The sequence below is a fragment of the Tiliqua scincoides genome, chromosome 8 (genome assembly GCF_035046505.1).
Source record: "Tiliqua scincoides isolate rTilSci1 chromosome 8, rTilSci1.hap2, whole genome shotgun sequence".
NCBI classification, from domain to species: domain Eukaryota; kingdom Metazoa; phylum Chordata; class Lepidosauria; order Squamata; family Scincidae; genus Tiliqua; species Tiliqua scincoides.
The window spans coordinates 37,854,510-37,875,381 of NC_089828.1; the positions used below are offsets into that span (position 1 = coordinate 37,854,510).

The 20,872-nt window shown below is 41.9% G+C and overlaps 1 protein-coding gene across 5 annotated transcripts in view; it reads right to left on the reverse strand.

Moving 5' to 3' along the window:
• Positions 1-10,454: 10,454 nt before the first annotated feature.
• Positions 10,455-20,872, reverse strand: part of PTPRS (protein tyrosine phosphatase receptor type S) — a 442,958-nt gene continuing 432,540 nt past the window's right edge. For all 5 annotated transcript variants that reach the window (XM_066635289.1, XM_066635292.1, XM_066635290.1 and 2 more), the window contains 3 exons: positions 18,090-18,244; positions 14,267-14,402; positions 10,455-13,551 (listed from right to left, as the gene is read on the reverse strand). In XM_066635289.1, the coding sequence (XP_066491386.1) occupies positions 13,483-13,551; positions 14,267-14,402; positions 18,090-18,244 (360 nt within the window). In that variant the 3' untranslated portion in view covers positions 10,455-13,482. The remainder of the gene's footprint in view (positions 13,552-14,266; positions 14,403-18,089; positions 18,245-20,872) is intronic.

Consider the following 20,872-nt stretch of genomic DNA (forward strand, 5'->3'; position numbering starts at 1 on the left):
ACAGGCTCCAGAGAAGCTTTAAAGAGCTGTTTATTAAACTATGAATGTATTTCCCCCCCTCTCCCTCTCCTCTCCGGATTTGCATATAAATGATTGCAAAAGATGGTTTTGGCTGGAGAGAAAGAGAAAAAGAGAAGGAGATGAGATGGGCTGAGGGAGGGAGAAGGGAAAAAAAACCTTGTCTTTTTAAAAAATCCACCTGCATCTGAGCTAAGCTGCTATGCAAGCTTGGGGAAAATAAGTCTTGGTAGCAATTTAGGATAATCCCAGTTCCCCCAAGTCCATGCTGGCACTTCTTAGCATGCAATAGGAAATGTCTAATTAAAACCCAGCTGCTTAACCTAAGAGGGAAGGAGCAGCTTGGTTCAAGCAAAGCAAAGGACTTGCTTTGCCAGAACTTGAAGTGTTCCATAGATAGCAGCACAAAGTGGCAAGTGGAAGCAACCTTACTTCCTGCTTCAGTACTTCTTTACTTCTGGCACCAGGACCAGGGGCAACTGGGTGCTTGGATTTTTGCACTCCTGCAAATCCAAGCATGTGTCTGGGTTAGCTGTGCATGCCAAAGTCTGTTTTGACACAATATCTCTTAATGATATGAAGCAAAAAGGAATATATTCTGTGACTTTCTCGCAGAGTGGAAACAAGCTGCTTTCTAGCTAATGCTGAGAGAAACTTGGAATCACTTGGGTGGTACCTGAAAATTGGCAAAATGCTTTTGGGGTGTGTGGTTACAGTCCTCTGGTGTGGGATTCATCTGTTTTATAGCTGCTGCTTCTTTGCTGCTGCTCTGAGGTCCAGTCCACATGTCACATCTGTTCTGTACAAGTTATTTTGAATGATGTTTCATACGGCAAATGTAGATTGTTAGGTAGATTGTAGATTGTTCCTACTGAGTAGTGAGTTTTCATGCTACACGTTTTTGGTGGTGGCAGGGCCCAAGGATTTGGGCCTGGGGAAAGGTACAGTTTATTCAAGTCTGGGCTGGGGGGTGGGGTGGGGGGGTGGGCTGGCCCATGTTGCAAGCCTATTACTGTGTAGGGAAAAAAAGAGGCTAAATTGTAGATCCTGCTTGTTCAGTAGTTACTTGAAGAATCCAGCCCAGTTGGCAACCCTAATCTCAAGAACTACAAATCTCAGAGTTCCTTAGTTCGATGCTGATGAGGAATAGGTTTCAGTAGCAGGAAGGATGGATGAGTACCATAAGAAATATATTAGGCTAGTAGTTCCCAAACTCCTACAGGGAATTGTGTCAGCTCTAGGGCTCCATATGAAGATGGCCTCAAGCACCCAAAGGTTTTGGTGGCTGCCTAAGCTTGCTGAATGTCAGCATTGGCTCTCCTCCTCTCCGTAGAGAAACTCATGAGATTTCTTGATCTTTCTTCTGCCCTTCTGCTCTCCTCTGTAGCCCTCTAAAGCAGGGGTGTCCAAAGTTTTTGGCAGGAGGGCCACATCGTATCTCTGACACTGTGTCAGGGGCCGGAGGAAAAAAGAATTAATTTACATTTAAAATTTGAATAAGTTTACATAAGTTTACAAAAATGAATATATTAAAGATGAACTTATATGAATGAGGGTGCAATCCTAACCCCTTATGTCAGTGCTTTCCAGTACTGACATAAGGGCAATGCAGCTCTGAGGTAAGGGAACAAACATTCCCTTACTTTGAGGAGGCCCCCCATGAGTGACACCCAACTGCTTGCAGTTGCAAGCAACTGCTTGCAGTTGCAAGGACCTTGGTGCAGCACACGTCCCATTGGCACCGTTATGCCAGTGCTGGAAAGTACTGACATAAGGGGTTAGGATTGTGCCCTGAATGAAGGCCTTGCAATAGCTCAAGGACTATAAAAGGCCTTGCACAAAGCAAGGCTGGCCTTTCCTTTGCTGTCACTACTGAATCACAGACATGAAACAACAAGCAGTGGAGGGAGCTCTCATCCCACAGCTCACATGAGAGGTCAAACTGTCGCCCTCACGCTGAGAGCAGTTGCGTCGGGCCAGTGTGGGCTCCAACAAATCTCTGGAGGGCCAGAGGCTCATTGGAGATGGGGGGCTCCCTGAGGGCCGCATTGAGAGGCCTCAAGGGCCGCAAGTGGCCCCAGGGCCGGGGTTTGGGCACCCCTGCTCTAAAGTATGAGGGTTTTCCTTCTCAACTGGGCTTGGTTGGTGAAAATGAGCCATCTCAGCAGCAGTACTCACACAAAATCACTTCTCGGTCTTTTGGCTAAGAAGTTGTGTGTGTGTTGTCACAACTACATGCACTTGAATGCCTCATGCACAGAGGTGTTTGAAAACTGTGTTATTTATTTTATTCAGAATTAAGCCCATTGTGTTCAGTAAGACTTAGGCAGTAATCCTACTGGAAACATCCACTGAAAACAAACACCTCTACTCATGCATTTAAAATAGCTATTTTTGTATTTGAACAAAAAATGATTAATGTAGTCATTGAAGAGCTCAAACATCAAGTTAGAGCCATTGCCAAAAAGATTGAAAGATATGATGCACTGATACAGTGGTGTAGCTAATGAACATGTAGCCCGGTGCAGAGCTCAAAATGATGCCCTGGAAGTGATGTCACAACCAGAAGTGACATCACACCTGGGCTTTTTTAAAAGTACAAAATTGGGGAGAAACCTGCCTCCTCCCCCGAGCAGTTCACCACCCACTTGATCTGCCACCTCACCCCAGCCAGTGGCATAGCTAAGGCATCTATCTGCTACCTGGGATAAAAGAATATGCTGTAGCCCCCCATGACAAAATCAAATTTAATTAAGTAAATAAATAAAAAGTGTGCCCCTTATTGGTCAGAGACACTGTGCCGGGATGAAGAGGGATGGTTATTCTCCTCCTACTAAATATAAGAGGAGCACCACTTGTAAAAGTGCCTCTTTACCAGTTAGCAGGAGTAGCTGTATTATGATACATGGAAATGAAAGCTGACTCATATTAACACCTTATTGGTTCCATGCTGTATCACAACAACATCTCATTGGCTCTCAGAACCAATCTCAGAACCAGTCTCACAGGTCAGTTTTTAGTTAGGAAAATCTACTTTTTGTTCCATAAGGCAGTTGTGTTTTCATTTTCTGGTTAATTGGCCATAATGTTTGATAGAATACAGATAGTCCAATGGGGTTTGTTTCATTGCATTCTGCATTAAATTACCTTTCCAATGATATATAACATGATGGTATTTTTCGTACATACCAAATTTTTTCACAATTTTGGCCACTGGCATCAAGCTCAGCTTGTTCCTCCCTAAAGCTTGTTGCCCAGTGTGACTGCTACCACCTGCACCCCCTTAGCTACGCCACTGCATTTGATACAACAGTTCCAACAAAATACCCAGTTCCACAAGAATCAGCAATTGTTCTACAAATCACTCCAAAAAGGAAGTGTAATGCAGAAAAATGAGGGCCCAAATAATGAAGAGACTTTGGAATTTTGGAAAGACATCTGGGAGAACCCAGTTGAACATAACAAAGATGCTCCCTGAATTAAGGATGTTAACAAGAAGAATAGCAAGAAACGAATGGATAACATTATAACATAATGAATATAATGGATAACAGAGCAAATGGTACTTTGAGCAAAATTTACTTTGCTCAACGAATGGATAACATTCGAATGGATAACATTATAACATAATGGATATAACGAATGGATAACATTATAACATAATGAATATAATGGATAACAGAGCAAATGGTACTTTGAGCAAAATTTACTTTGAGTGTTAGCATTAAGGAAAATATATATAAGATGATCTATCGTTGGTATGTGACACCAAGTAAATTAGCTAAAATGTATGAAACTATGTCCAATAGTTGTTGGAAATGTAAGAAACAAGAGGGAACATTTTACCACATGTGGTGGACGTGTTCAAAAGTTTAAAAATATTCATGCACAGATACGGTTGATCTTAAAAACAAATATACAATTGAAGCCAGAAGTATTTTTTTAGGTATGACAGATGAGTATGTGGAAAGAAAAAATGAAGTTTTATTTTTGTATATGATAAGCGCTGCCAGAATACTTTATGCTCAAAATTGGAAGACTATGAATATACCTTCGGTGGAGGAATGGTGGATAAGACTTATGGATTATGCGGAGATGGATAAATTAACAATTTTGCTTAGGGAGAATTCAACAGAAACCTTTTTGAAGAATTGGAGTCCAGTTATTGATTTTTTGAATCAGAGAGAGGATGGGGATTTGAGGTATTTTGGATTTGAAGATTGATTTTGAAGTATTAGTGGTATAGATTAACATTTGTTAATGTTTGGACTGTATGTATTTGGATTATAAGTATGGGAATGTTTTGGCTTCGCTCTTGCTGCTTTATTGGAATTTTGTTTATGTATGTATTTGTTTTTCTATTTTAAGTTTATTATAGTTAAATAAATAAATAAATGACAAAAAAAAGATAACAGAGCAAATGGTAAAGCAACATTCAAAGACTGTTAAAAACGAGCTCACCTGGGCCAGATGAAGTACATGGGTTCTGGCTGAAATACTTGAGTCTCCATCACCAAACTGCAGTGCAATTCAATCACTTGCTCCAAAATACAACCACTGAAGATTGGATGACAAACATTTGGCAAACATTTTCGATCATGAATGATGTGGAAAATGGCAATGTGCCTAGCAACTATCGCCCTATTACATGCCTTCCAACTACCTTCAAGCTTCTCACAAAAATCACTGCAACTTCGGTATACAATCACCTGATGCATCTCTTTACCCAATAGAGCAAAAAGGCAACTTTAAGAAATCCAGAGGCACAAAAGACTAACTGTTGATAGATAAAATGATCTTGAAAATCTGTAAATGATAACAAACCTCAATATGGCCTGGACTGATGACAAGAAGGCCTTTGACTCCTTGCCTCACAGCTGAATCAACACCTACCTGGAAAAATATGGAATCAGTGAAAACATTCAAAAGTTCATAAAACAGAGTATGAAAAAGTGGACTACTACATTATTGGCTAATGGAGAAGAAATAGCCCAAGTCAACATCAAGAGAGGAATTTTTCAGGGCAATGCATTGCCACCCCTGTTGTGAAACATTGCTTGTATTCCTCTGACAAATATTTGGAACAAAACTGGAATGGGCTATAAGTGCAGGCAGGCAAAGTAAGTCACCTTCCGTACATGGACGACTTGAAATTATACACCCGAAGCCCTGTTAAACTCAGGTCCTTGTTGAATACGATGCAAATCTTCAGTACAGACATACAGATTAATTTTGGACTTGATAAATGTGCAATATTGTCATTGCAGCGTGGGAAAGTACAACAGCTGGAAGGCATCAAACTTGCCAATGGTGAAATAATAAAAGCGCTTGCCTGTGATGGCCAGTACAAAATATCTTGGCATACTTGAATGCAACAATATACTGCACGAGAGTAAAAAATGTGGCTCAGAGAATACTTAAGAGTACGAAAAGTGCTTAAATCGAAATTTATACAAAATATATCGAAATTTATACGAATAAATACGTGGGCCATTTCAGTGATAAAGTATCCAGCTGGCATTGTTGAATGGACTCAAAATGAACTTGAGACTCTTGACCGAAAAACCTGTAAACCGATGAACGTTCATCACTCACTGCATCGTAGAAGCGATGTTGACCGACTGTACCTAGTGAGGAAGATCGGAGGCCGGGGATTTTGGAATCACAACGAACAGTAAAAGAGGAAAAGCAGGGACTGAATAACTGTCACGAAAAGCTTGGAAAAGTTGATAAAAGCAGTTATGTCAGAAAACTTGAAAGTTACAGAAAGCAAAGAGGAATATAAAAAGCAAGAATATGAAAAACGGGTCAACAGCTGGAGAGAAAAGCCATTACATGGACAATCCGTTAAAGGTATAGAAGGCAACAGCAATAATAGCTTGAGCTGGGCATGGTTAAGAACAGGCACTATCAAGAAGGAGACTGAAGGACCGATTCTAGTTGCACAAGATCAGGCTCTGCAAACAAATATAATGAAGACAAGTACAAGACACCAGTGATGACAGTAAATGCTGTTTATGCAAAAACTGGAATGAAACAATCATCTCATTTGCAAATGTCCCAAAATAGCCAGCACCGATTACAAAGAAAGGCACAATATTATGGCCAAATCAGTCCACTGGGCCTTATGTTAAAGGTACAACATACCCACGTCAGAAAAGTCGTGGCAACACCAGGTGGAAATAGTAGTAGAAAATGAAGAGGTTAAAATTCTGTGGAACTTTTGGGTACAGACAGACATGTGACAGACAATACTCCGGATATTACAATCATAGAAGCCAGGCGGATGTTAATCGCCATTTCCAGCGACTCACAAATTTTGGAGAAAGAACAGGAGAAAGTATAGAAATACCGTGACCTGTGCATAGAATTGTTACGAATCTGAATGAAGCATGTAGTAATCAGTGCACTAGGAACAATATTGACACAATTAAACAACTACGTTGCACAACTGGATGCCCTGGCAATAACACCAGCCAAAATACAGAAGACTGCCATAATTGGCACAGCGACCATCCTTTGTCAGTACCTCATCTACACCTAGACGTCAGGCAGAAGGCCAAGGATTTACAGCTGATAAATGCTGTGGTTTTTGTGCGTACATACACGATCATTATCAGCTGTGTTGTCATCTTGATGTGAATTAATAATAATAATAATAATAATAATAATAATAATAATAATAATAATAATAATAATAATAATACACCTCTTTAATTCCCTTTTCAATGATTCTGAAGAAAACAAAAATGGGATACCATACCTCATATCAAGCTGGGAAAATAACAGCCCAATCCTATGCATTTCTACTCAGAAGTAAGTCCCATTAGAGTCAATGGGGCTTACTCCCAGGAAAGTGTGGATAGGATTGGGCTGTAAGTCAACTGCTATACATGGATGATTTAAAACTATATGCAAAAAGCCCACGGAAGTCGAATCACTGCTGAATACAGTGCAAATATTTAGTAGTGAAATTCAAAGTTTGGATTGGACAAATGTGCAATTTTATCAGCACAGCATGGAAAAATAGAGAATCTAGATAGAATAGAACTTGGAAATGGATGCATTTTGAAAACATTGTCAAGTAATGAAAATTATAAGTATTTCAGAATCTTAAAAGCAGGTAACATCTTGAATGGAAAAGTGAAAGATTTGATGCAGTGACAATACACCAAAAGCGTGAGAAATATCTTAAAATCTTTAAATGGTGGAAATATCATTAAAGCCATAAATATATGGGCCATCCCAGAAATTAGATACCCAGTTGGAATAATGGATTGGACTCAGTTAATTAGAAAAGTTAGATCGCAAAACACGAAAATTAATGAACATGCATTGTGCATTACATCTAAAAAGCAATGTAGACAGATTATATCGACCACATAAAATTGAGGGTCGTGTACTTCTACAACAGGTAGTGGAAGAAGAAAAAAGAGGTCTAAGTGATTATGAAAAAACTATTGAAGGTTTTAAAATGGAGAATATTTTAAAAACTGCAGAAACTAAGGCTGAATATAAAAGGCAGCAATTGTAAAGAGGTTGAATAGCTGGAAAAATAAACCATTGACAATACCTCAAAATATTGAAGGAAAAGGTGATAACAACTTGACGGGCATGGCTAAAACTGGGTACCATCAAGAAAGAAACTCAAGGTCTGATTTTTGCTGCACAACAACTGGCTCTGCCAACAAATGTCATGAAGATTAAAATCCAGAAAGTAGGTGAAAACTCTAAGTGCAGACTCTGCCAAGAAAAAGATGAAACTGTATCTCATATGATATGTAAATATAAGATTATAAAGTCAGACACAATAGAGTTGCAAAATTAATCCACTGCTCATTATGGAAAAAGTATAATTTGCCAACAACGAAAATGTTTGGGAACATCAGTTTGAGAAGGTGTTGGAGAACGAGCAAGTCCTGTGGGACTTTAAAATTCAAATGGACTGACACCTTGAACATAATACACCAGATATAACAATAACAGAAAATCAAAATGTGGCTAATTGATATCACAGTTCCTAGAGATGCCAGGGTCAATGAAAAAGAACTAAAAAAATAACAAAATACCGAGACCTGGCCATTGAAATCACATGGTCTCCATTGTCACTGGGGCAGTTGGAACAATCTCGAAAAGTTTCGCGAATTATTTTAAACAACTGTAGCTTACTGAAATAAAACCATCAGATCTGCAAAAAATGACACTTTGGGGAACATTGTACGTATTATGCCAAAACCTAGTTGATACTTAGGTCTCAGGCTGAGACTTGTATCAATTGCTCAAATACCAATTTACAACTGTGATTCATGTAATTTGGATAAAGAAGGAATAATAATAATAATAATAATAATAATAATAATAATAATAATAATAATAATAATAAAAAGTGGACAGAAAGAATGAACAAGACTCTCCTTGGGCAATTAGGCCCTTCCCCACATCCAAACTTACTGAGGAAGAGAAAGAACCTTTGGAGTTAAGTTTGGGGACAATTATCAACAGGAGGGTCGATTAAAAGAGTTGCCCCACCTCCACTAATGTATTGTTCTTTAGCAGCTAATGCATTAACAAGCTTTTCCATCAAACAATGAGGATTAGTAAATTGGTTTGCCCCCTCCCCCACTAAAGAGTTAGCTCTGTACAAGGCCTAATTCTGGCCTGCAGTGTGTGTTGCAGAATCCATTGTGTTCAGACTTGCAGAATACAGATTTATTGTGGTCAAGCTCCTTGCATTAAAATCTATAATAAATTAAGGGTACAATCAAATGTTGTCATTATTAACAAGAGTATGTGCAGAGTACCACAACCAGTCACTTGGAGGAGAACTTCTAGTTGGGAGAGTGTTGACTCTCCTCTAATGCTGAGCTCGAGAATCTCCTCTGTGATATCAAGCATTGATGAATTCCCATCTAGTTTTAACATGCATATTGATGGACACATACATACAGACGCAATCCCTGCATTTGAAAAACTAGCATAACTGGGAGAAGGATAGGTTAGAACTTCTTCATCCTCCATTTTCTATGTGCAGGGATTCAGAAAAGAGGGACATTTCAATCATTCAACCCTCACCTGCATCATGAAGTGTTGCAGCTCAGACACAGGTTTGCCATCTTTGTGTGATCTAAACCTGGGAAACACACCTGAAGCACACACTCCCTGTGCACTCCAACAGGAATGTTCTCCTACCGAAGCCTTGTTGACAGGGAGGGGAGCTGTGCACCATTGCAGTGGTGCTCATATGTAGTTTCTCTTCCTTTTCAGCGAGATTCACCTGAGAGAATATTCTGATGGAACAAGGATCAACCTTATGGTAGGCAGAAGACAGAATAGTTTTGAAAAGATAGTGGGAATGTTTGACTGAGATTTGCTTTCCATGATGTACACACCCATTTACCTTGTCCTGCTTTCTCTTGTCCTCTGCCATTGAGCTGCCACTGACCTTTGTTGCATGCCCAGGAATGGACCCAGGAATGGATTCCTGACAGCGCAGCAGCGATCATAGTGCTGCAAAGACCCAGGGACATTCCCACGTACCTGTGGATGTCCTGAAGCCCCCTGGAGGGTCCTGGGGGTTTGCAGCAGCCTCTGTGACCCTCCGTGCGGCTGCAGTGAGCTCTGATCTGTTATTGGAGCTCACTTCTGGTTTGTAGATTGGAGCTCATTGCAGCCACATGGGGATGTCCCTGGGTCCCTGAGATTGCTGCAGCACCATCGAGGGCACTCCCCACTCCCACCCTGCCCCCGCAATAACTTAGTACTGCTCTTGAAAGTGCATAATTTATCTTGTGCCTCTGTGTGTATAATTGCAATGACTAGTATGACTAGATGTAATTTAACTTCTATCCCCTGGGGGCTGGGGATAAGAATAGGCCCTCAGTTTGGCTGTACTTGCCGTAAGAGGCGACTAAACAGCCACTGGGTAGATGGGACTCATTAGCCTGGGAAGGCAGCTCATCTGAGAGAAGGAAAACTCTGACCCCAAACCTCCACTGCCTTGTGGCTACATCCAGTTATGGAAAAGGCTTCAGGAGTCAACCTCAAGGAAAAATCCAGAGCCAGAGTCCTTGAGGCAGTTCATGGCTGAACACAGTCACTTTCTGGCAACTCCTGCGACACCGCTGGAACCAACCATATTTGCCTCTGCCTTTCCATTGGACCATTTCAGCGACGTGGAGAGGGGGGATTTGCTGCATAGGAAACAGTCTATCCTCCATATCTACTTTACCCAGGCTTTGCGCACTGGAGAGGACACTAAATTCCAGAACCACCATTCAGAGCGCGACACCATAGTCTTCCGAGACTGAAGGACGCCAACAACAATTTAACTTCTATTGCCTTTAGCTGTATGCCCTGTCAAACCCCCCCCCCCGCCATATCATTCCACTTTTATTTGCTTCTCCCACTCTTCTTGGAAATAAATGTCTTTCTCGCCATCCTTTTTCAGACAATCTTCCTTTAATACAAAGTCAATATATAGTATCTACATACACAGTGGCATGGAAACCACTTAAACTGTTTCATTTTGAAATAACAGTGTGATAGCAACAGGGCTTTGCTTTCATACAAAGGAAGGGAGATAAATTAAGAAAGAAAAAAAAGTTCTGAAACCAAGCCACCCACCCTTTCCTCATCCTCTGCCCGGTAAAGATTCTTGTCTTCAATATACTTAAAATAAATGTTAGGCAAAAAAAAGTAAAAAGGGAAATAGCAAAGAATCCTTTAAATAAATTGTTGTTATCATCAAACCAAAAAATGTAAGGGTTGGGTAGGCCCCTCCCCCCAGTTGGGTTTAGTGCTATCCCTACCACCACCAGCATCCCAAAGTTGCAACTCTGTCAACCTCTCTGGTAAACTGAGGAATGGCATGCATCAAACCCAGGATTTGAATATAAGTACCTTTTTGGATCTCTTGGCTTGATCAGTACCTTTAAAAATATTGCTTATGGTCAGGTAAGTCAAAAATTCTGCTGCCTTAATCCACAGAACATAGTTTGCACATGAGGGAAAGGGTTTTATGAATAGGGTGGGAGGGCAAGAGACAGACTGCACTCAGCTGAGTAGCAGGGTAGCTACTGGGTAGCTGAGGGTAGCTGAGTAGTTAATGGGTAGCTACCCATTAACACTGCACTCAGCCATTATCCTTCCTTGGGGATAGCCTCACAACAACCCTGAGAGGTAGGTTAGGCTGAGAGAACGTGACTGATCCAAGACTACCCAGTCACCTTAAGGCTACACAGGGATTTGAACCAGGGGCTGCAGACACCCAAATCTTCTTACAGCATAGGCCTGAACTTCTTGATGGCCTGTCAGGGCCTGTCAACTACAGGGCAAGAGTCCCGTTTTTGCTGTTTGAGTGGGTAGTAAAAGCAGATGGATTTCTGAACCCATAGTGGACCTCTCACTGTAGCTAGTGGGGCTGCAGTTGTGCAGGTTGGCTCTTCCCTGGATGGCTGGTTCTCCCTTTATGGTACACTGCCTAACTACCCTGTACTGCTCCTGCCATTCTCTGGATTCATCCACCTATGCCTGTGGTTCAGAATTTCCCATAAGACACTACTGTTTAGTTTAATCTCCATTTCATAATTGGTCCCCAAAGGAGCAGGCCAATAAAGAACACATCAACCCACCCACCCACCCCCATCTGGCTGACTCCCCTAACCTCACACCCTTTGAAAAGACTTCCAAGATGCCTTTTTGAAGGGGAGAACAACAAAGTACTAATAATAAAAAGAAGCAAAATTTTGTTCATACATGAGCAGGTTAACCCCCCCTTTAAATGGTAAAAAAGCAATATGTAAAATTAGCAATAGTTGCACGGCGTTTCTCATATGTCACACAGCCATTACACAGAACGTTTCTACAGTGAAAAAATAGACTGTCTTTGAACATAATATGAACAAATAAGTAATTTTTTGTAAATTCATTGACTGATATTCTTTTGTAGTTTTTACATATTTTTTTAAAAAGGAAAAAAAAATACACTATTTAAAAAAAAAGACCCCTCCAAAAATTAATGTCACTTGCTAGTGTTATATCAATACTTTTAAAGAAAGCCACTTACTGGTACTGCCTGCCTCTCCTCCCAGCTTCTTTCTATGGCACTGCCTGTTTGGCTTGTGTGGCAGACAGAGACTAGCATCACCCTGAGACAGGGCTGCATCTGTAGCATGGCGCAAAGATGGCGCATGGCGCAAAGATGCTGTATGAGTAGTTCAATGACTACAGACCCTCATCTTTCTGGAACCCATTCTATAACACACAGGATCCTATCTAGAATTTGCCATTTTTCTCTTTGGCATTGGTACAGAGTGAGGAGGGGGAGGAGAACATCCACAAAAATTGTTTGTTGCAAAATAAAAAGATTGGCTTTGATGTACAAACAGAATCAGTAAAGTGGCTGGAGGATTTTTCTGTATTTTTTATTTTTATTTTTTTAAGTATTTCATAACTCTAACCACTTGTAATCTAAGAGCCAAAGTCTGTGGTCATGGTACTGGAATGTGTGTGTTTGTGGGGGAGGGGGGAATTGAAGGTGGAAAGAGGATATGAATTGGGGGAGGATGCCTTTTCCACTGGACACTTAGGACCTGGGAAACATTGGACGTTTCTGTTTTGTTTTTTGACATAAAAATTTTGGAACCAGAGTGAGGAATTTTGCTGGTGTTCTGAGATGAGCTATGGAAATGGGGGGGGGGGGGGAGAGGAGAGAAAAGAGGAAACATTCCCCATGCATGGCAGCAAGACACCCAAAAGATGGAGATGCCAAATGGAGAACTTTAAAGTTAGTATGAAATTAGTTGTTGTGTTTTGTGTGTCTGATTGATTTGATTTGCCCTCTTTCTCATTATCATCTGCAAACCTGCAAGTGACTTCCTTTAAAGATTGCCAACTAGATTAGTATGTAAACGAAACCCTAAAACAATATCCTCATGGTCAAATCCATTTCCAGCCATGCTCCGCCCACCAGCCTCTCTCAGCTCTTCTTCCCACAGGCCATTCTCCAAGGTGTGAATGGGGCTAACGTGTTTATTTCGTTTCATTTTTTAAAAGTTTCACTAAGCATATGGATCAGTTCCACGCTGTCCACACGCTGCCATTGCTTCCACACCGTGAACACCAAATGAGGTAAGAACAACAAGTTCGCCACTTAAAAGGAAATCCTCCTTCCGAGCCGCTGCTGGTGCTTTGCGGTCCAGGTTCTTTAAAAAAAAAACACGGGTGTCCCGGAGGCATGGGCTGTAGGGTCCTGTTTGCTGCTCAGCTAAGCCTCTCTTGCTTGCTGTTCTTTCCCCACTATAGTATCCAAAATGGAGGGGGGAGGGAGGAAGGTAACTTCTTTCTGATTCAGTTTGTAGTTTTAAAAAGGTCAAAGCTCACCTCTCTGGCTCGGAAGGGGCCTTCTGGGACTTTAAGTGGTACAGAGTCCGCAAGACGGATGGCTTTTTCTTTTAGTAGTTTGTTTTATGTTGCATAGTGATCAAAACTGCCCAGGTACTCCAGGGCTGCTTGGTAACAGAACTGGTACTCATCCTGTAGAAGAATCATGACAGAGAAAATGGAACTGTTACGATGCAGTCAGTCCTGAGGACAATGAGTGAAGAAGGAATATATTAAAACATGCAAATTAAAGCACAGATGTAAGCAAACAACAGAGGGGAGCATTCTCTTATGCCTCTGGGATATTACCAGGTTGAAATTAGAGCAGCCTTTAAAAAATCTGTGGTAGAAGTATAACCAGTGGAAAAATACAAGATTTTAATTTTTTAATTTTTCTGTGACTGAGCACCCACATATCCTGCCTCATTCCCCACTAAACAAAAAATTTCAACCACAAAAGGAGTCTATGCTCCTCCTAACTCCAATTTGGAGCCAAAAGGAGACAAGGGGAGATGTACAGGCCCAACTTGTGACCCACTTTGAGAAGCACAGGGTTATAGGAGGGTTGGGTAGGAGCAGGAAGACTCGGATTCAAATCCTGAACTCATCCACAAAGCTCACCCAATGACCTTGGGCAAGTCTACTTAGCCTAGTCTACTTCACAAAGCTGTAACAAGGGAAAGAAATTCTTGGACACTGTCCTGAGCTCTCTGGAAGAAGGACACAATATAAATGTAACTAATCAAGGTTGTCCTTCCTGTGGTTCCACTGACCACCACCTCTTGCCTCCACCCATCACTGCATTGTCTTTGATCCTGCCTTCCTCCTGCTCCTCTTGTTGACAGAGCAGGTGGTCCCCGCCTCATACCTCAGTCTGCACCATAGCAGGCCTTTGCGTCCGCAACATCTTCACCGTCTGGAAGATATCTACAACTCCTTCATAACGCATCCTCTCTAGGACGATGCTCAGCGTGATGAAAACTCCAGTTCTTCCCACTCCGGCACTGCAAAGAGGGGGTGGGAAAGGAGGATCAGGGAAATATGCAACATGAGCTACCTGCAATGTTGGTCTTTGCATTTATATGCAGAAATAGGCATACATGTAAGAACTTGAACTGAGAGGGACTCAAGTGAGGAGTGAGCTGAACACCTCTCTCTTCAAAAATAGTGCAGTAGTCACATTAAACCAGGGCTGTCCAAACTTTTTGGCAGGAGTGCCACATTATCCCTGTGACATTGTGCCGGGGGGGAAAAAAAAAAGAATTTACATTTCAAATTTGAATAAATTTACATAAATGAATATATTAGAGATGGAACTTATATGAATGAATGACGTTCTTGCAATAGCTATAAAAGGCACAAAGCAAGCCCAGCCTTTCCTTTGCTGCAGCTGCTGCATCACAGATATGAAACAGCAAGCAGTGGAGGGAGTCCTCGTCCCACAGCTCACATGAGAGGTTGAACAGTTGGCTGAGAGCTGAGAGCAGTTGCATCAGGCCAGCATGGACTCCAGCAAGTCTCCAGAGGGCCAGAAGCTCATTGGAGACTGGGGGCTCCCCGAGGGCTGAATTGGGAGTCCTAGAGGGCCACAAGTGGCCCCAGGGCTGGGGTTTGGGCACCCCTGCATTTCCTCATGTCATCCCCACATTATCCAAATCTTCTGTATTAATTCCTCACTTCTCATCCTTGTCCCACCAAGACATGAGGTCCTCTGATAAAGGCTCCAGAGATCGTTCCACAATAGTGGTGGCGGGGAATAAAACTCTCACCCTTTCAGAGTGAGGCTAGAAGGAATGCAAAGAGTAATGCCTCACAGCTTCTAGGCAACTCTCCCATTTCCCATGCAAATATGGTGTTTACATGCTGGGTGATATTGTCAAAAGGAGTATGTCAGGCTTATCATTGTGTTTGTAAAAGCAGCCTAGATCAGCTCAAGTGGAAAAAGCAAAAGTGACATGCTACCCCACAATCTAGGAAACAATGTCCTCCCCAACCAGCTCATTAGGTGCTCTAGAGCAGTGACTAGCTTCTCAATTTCATCCTCTTCATCTGTGTTCACTGGGAGGGTAGATGCTCAGGCAGAGAATGTATTCTGCCCAACAACCCAGCACTGCTGTGCCGGTTTGGATACGAGTAAGCAACAAGCTTAGGCTGGGAGCTTTAATCTCTCCAGTGGTGCGATTAATCAACTAAGACTATAATCACAGATTAACAACATGCAACTCCTCTGGGAGATTTGCCGCTCTTGATGGAGCTGCTGTTGTGTGGGGAAATGCAGAGGGGGCTGCTTCATGCCTTCCTTGGCCTTAATTTGATTTACAAGAGAGAAACTATTGCAGGATTGCCACCTTCTGTGAGTATAGTGCATGGAAGTGCTGTCTGATGCAAAAATGGCTGTGGATCCCATGAGGGCAGGTCCACTATGACACAACATTGTTCACAGTCCACGTGTGTATTAAAGATACATAAAGCCACCGTCTATAAAGCAGCACTTTCTATTTCTCTGTTTAGAGCAGTACTGTTCACTCTGACTGGCAACGGCTCTCCACAGCCTAGGCCAGGGTGGTCAACCTTTCAACTTGAGGGCTCCTGAACTTTTAACAATTGTGCAGAGGAGGAAATTTCAGCAGATGCATCTTGTCATCTGTTGCAGCCCTAAAGTTGAAAGGTTGGCCACCCCTAGTCTAGGCCCAGAGAGAGATCTCACCCAACCCTGCTACCTGAAATGCTTTTAGCTAAAGATGGCAAAGAACAAGTCTGAAACCTCTTGAATGCAAAGCCTGTGCTCGGTCTGACTGAACAGCTTAAACTTAGTTGTTTACCTTATCCTAAGTCAAACCACTGGCCTTTCAATGAAGGACTGTGGCCCAGTGGTACAGTACAAGCTACATATGTAGAAGGTCTTCAATATCTGGCAGCATCTCCAGGTAGAGGAAAAATTCCTGTCTGAAACCTTACTGCCTCTCTGTGTTGACAATACTGACTGTGAAGGATCAATGGTCTGATTCAGATTTGTAGCTTCCTATGATCCTTTTTTTTTAAAAAAAACAAAACTAACACAAATACCTGGAGTACTCACACTTTAACCTGGCACATTCCATATGTAAAGTAAGTACAGTAAAATTCCAATACCCTGGCACCTGATAGTCTGGCACAAAAAAAGCCACCTGTGCAGGCATAGTTGTGCCTGTCAAGCAACAGAAGTTGCTCAGAGACAAACCTGAGCAGCTTGAACATAAATACTGTAGCAACCTCACTGCTATAGAGATGGGGATGCTAGATCAGGGATCAGTGGGGATATCTTTGAATAGCTTGGCCTATTTGACAATCCAACACCACATAGGTCCCAATGGTGCCAATTATCAGAAGTTTATCATCCTTTGCCAAATGAATCTTGGAAAGCAGCTCTGGAATAACCCTGGAGAGCTGCTGCAGAAAATACTGGGCCAGACACACCAGTGGTCTGATTTAGTGAAATACAGAGCTTCATACCTTAACACATATTACCCAAAGCTCAGTGGGTGGTGTACCTGCTTTACATGGAGAAGGTCCAAAATGAAATTCCTGGAAGCTGCTACTAAAGAATTTCAGGTAGGTAACAGGGCAAGATCTTGGTGAGCTGCTATCCAGACAGAGTAGGACAGCTCATACTGACCTAGATGGACCAATGTTCTGACTCAGCAGAAGGCAGCTCTATATGTTAAGCTATGGACCCTTCCCTAGATCTCTCTCTTTCAGAACTGAGAATATATATTTTTTTCTTCTGATTCAAGCTTCTTACCACCTTCTGATTCAAACTTCTTGATTAAAATCTGACAGAGCTATCAGGAGTCATATATAAGTGTCTTACAGGGCAGAATTTGGTCTGTAGACAGCTGACTGGCCACCTCTGGTTACAGTGTTCTCTCACATAGGCTTCAGGGATTTTTTCATTTCAGGATCCCCAAAAGGACTCATTCCTCAAAGTTCTGCAAAATGCAGCTACTGTAAATTGAAATCTAATTGACTAATTATCTAGCTAGTTCCTTAAAAACAAAAATCCTTTCACAGACTTTACAAAGCTAGAACAACAAAATGATAAAAGGGCACTATCAGCAAAGGTGCAGATGGGCTAGAAATAAGAAGTGGAACACCTTAAAAATATAAATTGTAAGGGGAAAAATACAAGCACAAGAGCCTATGCGCAATTTTCAAATTTGGGAGCATCGAAACTTTCAGGGGTCAATGATCTACACATGCTAAGAACTAATACAGAGTCATAAGCATGTGTGGCTTATAAAAATTACTGCAATTGGAAGTTTGCTTTAAAGAACACCACCACCATACATGTTCAAACTGAGAATCCTCAAAGTTTGGAAGATGGTTCACAGCTTAGCCTTGTGCTAATGAAAGAATCTTGCCAGGGATTTGGGAGTGAGCTGAAGCTTCAGCTTCTTATCTGAACCAGCCAATCAGGAGGAAGCAATGGGCTTTCCATAATGGAGCCTTTAGCTTAGCATTAGGGCTAACTGAATGGCTTTTTTTGTTTTAATTTCAAGATTTGAATTAGCAGGAGAGTAACTTGCAAAAGAAGACAGAAGTAACTCTGAGCTGGCTTAATTTCCACTGCTGCAGCATAAAGAAAATCTAAAAGCAGGGTAAAAATTGAGTAAAATAAATAAATAAAAGGCTAGCTCCAGCCATCAGTATACCTGCAGTGGACAGAAATGGGCCCATCTTGTCCAAACTGCTCCTTGGTTTTGTGTACTTGTCCGATGAAATCGATAAACCCTTCTCCGGATTTTGGCACGCCTTGCTCTGGCCAATCGGTGAACTGGAACTGACGCACAGTTCGTGACTGGCCATCCTGCCATTTAGAAAAGCAAGAATGAATAGATGTTATGACAAGACTGAGATGAGGATAGCTAAATTAATGTTGTAGCAAGTGCAATAAGAACAAAAATGATGCCATGTTAAATCCAGCAACAGAGGACAGGTTGCTTACTTGTAACAGGAGTTTTGTTGAGCATTCTGCTCTGCAGCAGAAAAACCTTGTGTCTCAAGCACAGATCAAACACTCAATTCTGTAGTTTCTTTGAGGACTGCCTTCAATTTTCAAATGTCCTACTTAGAAGGAGCTCCAACAACTGCAGCCAGATCTATTAAGGGGATGGTTGGATGGGGATGCTTTTGCACAGATGAGCACTCAAAGCAGATGAGCACACACTTACTCTTTACAGGTAAGCACGCTGTCTTCCTGTGTGGTCTCTGTGCAGCCACATGTAATGGATACTAGCTAGTTTCTCTCTTACATGGAGGAAGGTGCAGATTGATTTGGAGAATGTGTTTTGCAGAACAGTGGGCTCAAATGTGGCAGAAGCTCAGTGAGGCAGAAGCCCAGGGAATTGAGCTTAACAAAGGTTGGTGATGTAGCCCATGTTGCTGACCTGCAGAGCTCTATGAGTGGAACACCTTTCAAGCTCATTGCAGAGGAGCTTTCTTGGCCAACTGGTGTGTCAGGGAGGTAGTCTAAAGGCCCAGTTCTATCCAACTTTCCAGCACTGATGCAACCGCAATGCAACACAAAGGTAACAAATATTCCCTTACCTTATTTCAGTGACTGCCCCTTCACTGCAGGATGCAGCACAAGCCCAGTTGGCACAGCTGCATCAGTGCTGGAAAGTTGGCTAGGATTGGGCCCTTAGTTACCCAGTGAACCTGATGCTAAGAAGAAACAATTCTTGCCCTTGGTAATGGATAAAAAGCTTCTGTTTGCCTGGAATGATGCAGTTTGGTTAATAAAGAAGGAAAAAAACTTGCTTAACATCCAATGTGTGCAGAGCTCTTTCCTCTCTGAAGTGGGCTTTGAAAAAGACAGGCAGTGCTAAGACTCAATATGAAATGTTGAGACCACCTTAGGCAAAATGGCAAAGTCCAATCTCAACACCACTTTGTCTGGGTGAAATCTGCTGAACTGGAGGGTCAGAATGTCAAGCACACACAGATGATCTGTGTTGAGGGTAACAGCACACCGTTTTGAAGGTGAGGAGGTGCAAGTTCATCATAACCACAGTTTCAAAAGGCTTATCCATACGTTGGGACAACGGCAATAATAAACTCCATGATGGAACCAGAAATGTGATCAAGAGAGCACAGGTGTGCCCTCATATCCATGGAGATTCCGCGGGAGTTTCCGATTATGCTCCCTTGCCTGCAGAGGGTCTTTTGAACCCCACAGAGGACATGTGCATCCGTCTGTGGCCTCTATGGGGCTCAAAACGATTATTTCAAGCTTAAAAAGTCACTTCCAGTTTTTTTGGCAAAAACCAGAAGTGACATTTTTATGCCTTTAAAAGGCATTATGAGGGCCATGGAAGCACGCAGCCTCTGCAGCACTCAGAAGACCCTCCGGAGGCAAGGGGAGCAGCCTGAATCAGCATATAAAGTGGCTATGCCATACCCTCAAAACTAGAGCCAATTGGGCAAAACCGTTGACATTTTTGGATTTAGCACCCTGAATATACCCAAATATCGGTCTAACTTTTAAGACAACAAAATGGGTGTAGACCTATATTAATAGGTTAGTTGCCCCTTCTATCATACAGCAAATAGGACCACAAGTGTTGCCACTGTGTGATGAAACTCTCCTACCACTAATGTCCAAAAATCACTAGTGACACCACTAGTGACCAAAATTGTGGAAAAGTTTTGGAAAACCTGCATCTATAAATAATACCATAAAGTTATACATCATTAGAAAAGTAATTTAATGCAGAATGTAGTGAAAAAAACTGTGTTGAATTATTTGTAGTTTTTCAAAGGTTATAACCAAAAAAAGAAAACACAACTGCTTTATGTAACAAAAAGTGGATTTTCTGAACTCAAAACTGACCAACAAGACAGATTGTGGAACCAATAAGGCAGTGGACTCTGGGAACCCTGTAAGTCTTTGCATGGGGAAGGGGGAAGGGCAGCAACATGACCACTATGATCATGCTGCTGCTGGGGAGGTAGGGGTTTTTTGCCTTACCAAGGGGTCACTATTGCTCTCCAGAATTTTTTTACTAACACCACTATGTATTACATAAAATCCATGTTACAACTGAGGTAAAGTCTGTGTTTCAGATGAAGGACAAAGGATGAAGGACAAAGGAAAGCACTACTATGATGCTGTTTCAGCAGCATTGAAAAGGAATGGAGGGATTGAGTGTTCTATTTTTGACTGAGATATTAAACGTGCACAGGGTTTTTCCACTTGAGCAGGGGGACAGAACGTTCAAAGCAGCTCTGGAAGCTTTTGAGGCTGGTTCTGTGCATGTGCACAGCTCTACTACACAGAACTGCAGAGAAATCATGAAGAACAGGAAAATTCCAAAAGCTGAACAGCCTCTGAGCAGCTGCAGAATTATCCCCCACACCTTACTTATCATCAGAATCATTTACAGGCGTGCATTGCTTAAGAACTTTCTGCTTAACAACTGACTGCATATATACA